The sequence below is a fragment of the Histoplasma capsulatum genome, genomic scaffold, assembly GCF_000149585.1.
Source record: "Histoplasma capsulatum NAm1 scaffold_2 genomic scaffold, whole genome shotgun sequence".
Lineage (NCBI taxonomy): Eukaryota > Fungi > Ascomycota > Eurotiomycetes > Onygenales > Ajellomycetaceae > Histoplasma > Histoplasma mississippiense.
The window spans coordinates 1,859,104-1,863,131 of NW_001813981.1; the positions used below are offsets into that span (position 1 = coordinate 1,859,104).

Below are 4,028 nucleotides of genomic sequence, written 5' to 3' on the forward strand. Positions count from 1 at the left end.
CCACATTTTTCTCGGTCCATGGATCTGAATTTTGCTAATCCTTTTAAGGGGAATGATGATACTGTCTATGAACAAGACATTCTGCGCGACCCGCACAGCATTACGCCCTGGCTGTCTTATATTGAATTCAAGCACCAGCAAGGCAATTCCTATGAACAAGCCTTTGTACGTGCACATTTTATATCTCCATCTCCTCTTAGAGTAACTCAGGTGGCTAATAACGTTGATAAAGGTCATGGAACGGGCTTGCAGGCAACTGCCCAGGTCATATAAATTGTGGAAAATGGTAAGCTCAGCTTACACTCCCTCAATGTCGGATACCAGCTCACTTTGTGCTCCTTTTTGTTCTTCTTAGTATCTTGAATTCCGTATGAAGCACCTCAGAGGTCGGAATCCATCGATTCATCGAGCGGAATATCTCAAAGTCAATGGCCTATTCGAACGCGCTGTCATCCTCCTCAATAAGATGCCGCGAATATGGGAGATGTTTCTCACATTTCTACTTCAGCAGCCAATGATCACACACACCCGCCGGACTTTCGATAGGGCACTACGCGCGCTACCAGTTACTCAGCATAATCGGATTTGGAAGCTTTACAAGGCCTTCGCTTACTCAGCGTCTGGAGACACTGCGATAAAAATCTGGCGTAGGTACATGCAAGTCCATCCCGAGAACGCCGAAGAATATATCGATATCTTGGTTGAGATGGGTAAATACACCGAAGCCGTGAAGAAGTACATGGAAATTCTAGATAATCCTATATTTCAGTCGAAGAACGGGAAAAGCCAGTTTCAATTGTGGACTGATATGGCTGAGCTACTTGTCAACAAAGCAAAGGATATTGAAGTCGGCCCTGAGATTGGTATTGATGTCGATTTGATCATTCGCAGTGGAATCGATAGATTCGCTGACCAGAGGGGAAAGCTATGGGCTGGCTTGGCTACCTATTGGATTACCCGCGGAAATTTCGAAAAGGCGAGAGATATTTTCGAGGAAGGGATCACAACCGTTATGACTGTTCGGGATTTTACTCTGGTATTCGATGCCTATGTGGAATTTGAAGAATCTATCATAGGACATCTGATGGAGGAGGCAGCTTTACGATCTGACCAGGGAAAAGTTGATGAGGCCGCCGATTTCGATCTAGACCTTCGAATGCTGAGATTTGAACAACTCATGGATCGCCGACCTTTCCTCGTCAACGATGTGCTTCTCAGACAGAATCCCAACAATGTGATCGAATGGAGTAAACGTGTAGCGCTGTGGGGTGATAATAAAGCCGAAATTGTTCAAACATACACGAAGGCCATTGCAACTATCCATCCTAAGAAAGCCCATGGCAAGTTCCACGAGCTTTGGGTTAACTATGCGAAATTTTATGAACAGGGTGGAGATCTCGATACAGCTAGGGTAATTATGGACAAGGCCGTCAAGGTGCCTTTCAAAACGGTGGCCGAACTGGCTGAAACATGGTGCGAGTGGGCTGAGATGGAATTGCGCAGCGAAAACTTTGACAGAGCCGTGGACATCATGGCAAAAGCGACACAGGCTCCAAAGCGATCTACGGTAGACTACTTTGATGAAACTCTCTCACCCCAACAACGGATCCACAAGAGCTGGAAGTTGTGGAGTTTTTATGTCGACCTTGTCGAAAGCGTTGGGACTCTCGAAGAAACGAAGAAAGTGTATGAACGTATTTTCGAACTGCGAATTGCAACACCACAAACGGTCGTTAATTATGCGAACCTCTTGGAAGAAAATAATTACTTCGAGGAGTCTTTTAAAATTTACGAGCGGGGCCTTGACCTCTTCAGCTACCCCGTTGCCTTCGAATTGTGGAATCTATATTTAACCAAGGCTGTGGATCGCAAAATCTCAATCGAACGATTACGAGACTTGTTCGAACAAGCCGTTGACGGATGCCCACCCCAGTTTGCGAAGCCTCTCTACTTGATGTATGGCAATCTAGAAGAAGAAAGAGGGCTTGCTCGACACGCCATGAGAATATACGAACGCGCAACTCGTGCGGTCGCTGACTCCGACAGATTTGAAATGTTCAACTTCTACATCACGAAATCGGCCTCCAACTTCGGATTGACATCAACGCGCCCTATCTACGAGCGCGCCATCACAGCGTTGCCGGACAACGAGGCAAAGGAAATGTGCCTCAAATTTGCTGAGATGGAGCGTCGTCTGGGTGAGATTGATAGAGCTCGTGCCATTTACGGCCATGCATCTCAGTTCTGTGATCCGCGTACCAATGCCGGGTTCTGGCAAAAATGGGAGGCGTTCGAAGTTCAGCATGGCAACGAAGATACATTTAAGGAAATGTTGCGCATCAAACGAAGTGTCCAGGCCCAGTACAAGTATGTTTTTACCTTCAATCCCGCTACCCTTTTTGACTGCTCCACGTTTGTTTTACACGTTAAACTAATACTAAACCTTGCAGTACCGACGTCAACTTCATTGCTTCACAAGCCATTGCTCGTAGCAAGCAACTTGTCAAAGACGCTGCGGGGGCTGAAGAGGAGGGCCAAGACCGTGCTGATGCGATGGCAGCGTTGGAAAGACAAGCTCGAGCACCCATGGGTTTTGTTCCCGCAAGCACCGGACCGGAAGGAGGAAACAGGCCATTGCCTACTAATGGTAACAAACAACAAGAACAACAGCAGCAAGTTCCTGCAAACCCTGATGCTATTGATCTCGATGAAGACATGAATGGAGAAGGTTAAGAAAGTGTCATAAGAAACCTAACACAGAGATACCCCTTTATTGTCTCATTTACCCACCACATTTCAGCTTTACCTGTTATCTCTTTACGCGGACTCAGCTCTGCATTCGCGCAATGAATACACTATATGTTAGCCACTTCCCTCTTTCATGCTGAATTTCTTTTGTGTCACTAGGTGCATCCGGGAACGGCTTTATAAGTTGCAACTCCGACCATTATCTCGATCTGTTTTCTTTTTAAAATGTACTCTTTCCATCCCCACGGTCCTTGACAAATTTGCTTTCCCTTTGTATTATTTCTTATTTCATTGCTCGCTTCCGCATTCCGACCCAGCCACATAGTCTACAATTTAGCCTAGGTCAATGCCTTGGCGTTCCCCCTTTTCAACTTGGGATCAGCCAGCTGCAAAATGACATTGGCAAGGAGATAGAGAGACGGGGAAAAAGTTTTTATTTCTTCCCACTGGAGTTTGTCGGTGTTCGTGGGGTGAATAGACTTGGGGTGGGCGACTTGCCATTTCTTCTTGATTGAACATATTTTTGAATCTTCTCTTCCATCCTTGCCTCTCTCCTTCCTTTATATAAAATCAATTTGCATGATCATATTTCAGAAAGCAAATATGTATTAGAGCAATATGAGCAGTTGACTTTTCCATCTCTGTGTGTTTTTATCAATTCCTACATCGTATCTGTTATCCGAACACCTTTCTGGGAGCAACTTGTGCAGGCACTTCTACGTTTGATAAGGTCCATGTCCACGGATTTACAGAAGGTATAACCTGATTAATATTTCAGAGGGCGATTGGTTGACCCATCGTTACTCTACGGGGCACTCTGGAAACCGTCCTGGCTCCTTGTGAGTAGAGTGACTCCGAGTCTGCGAGTGTTTTTTCAGGCTTGCTTGGCGACATTAATTGAACAAGGCGGGATGGGGGTTCTTGTATTCCCAATACTTACCAACCAGCACATGAAACTTAGGGGCTCAACTGCTGCGGAGGGGAAATAAAAAACAAGAAGTAGTATACCATGGATAGAGGTAGTCCTGTTCCAGGGTCTCGTTTCTCACCCTCTACTTCTAATCGCGGAGGTCAGACAGGATGTGAGAGGGTTTTTTGGGACAGTTGAAGTTAAAAAGAAAAATCCCATTATGCCTTCGAAAAAAAGTGACCATACGTGGCTGAAGATATTTGGGATATTTTCTTCGGAAAAATTTCTTATGAGAGAAGGTTTTGAAAGTAGCTGAAATTATGTCTTCGAGTTAGCGGTCTTACTTTAACATTTTCCTTTGAAGGGGAGA

At 45.3% G+C, this 4,028-nt stretch overlaps 1 protein-coding gene across 1 annotated transcript; it reads left to right on the plus strand.

Annotated features, from left to right (window-relative positions):
* Positions 1-18: 18 nt before the first annotated feature.
* On the plus strand, positions 19-2,733 carry HCAG_02641 (pre-mRNA splicing factor syf-1; the record flags this gene model as incomplete). Its single annotated transcript, XM_001542420.1, has 4 exons — positions 19-165; positions 233-286; positions 356-2,367; positions 2,451-2,733. The coding sequence occupies 4 exons, from the start codon at positions 19-21 to the stop codon at positions 2,731-2,733; spliced, it is 2,496 nt and encodes an 831-aa protein (XP_001542470.1).
* Positions 2,734-4,028: the final 1,295 nt, after the last annotated feature.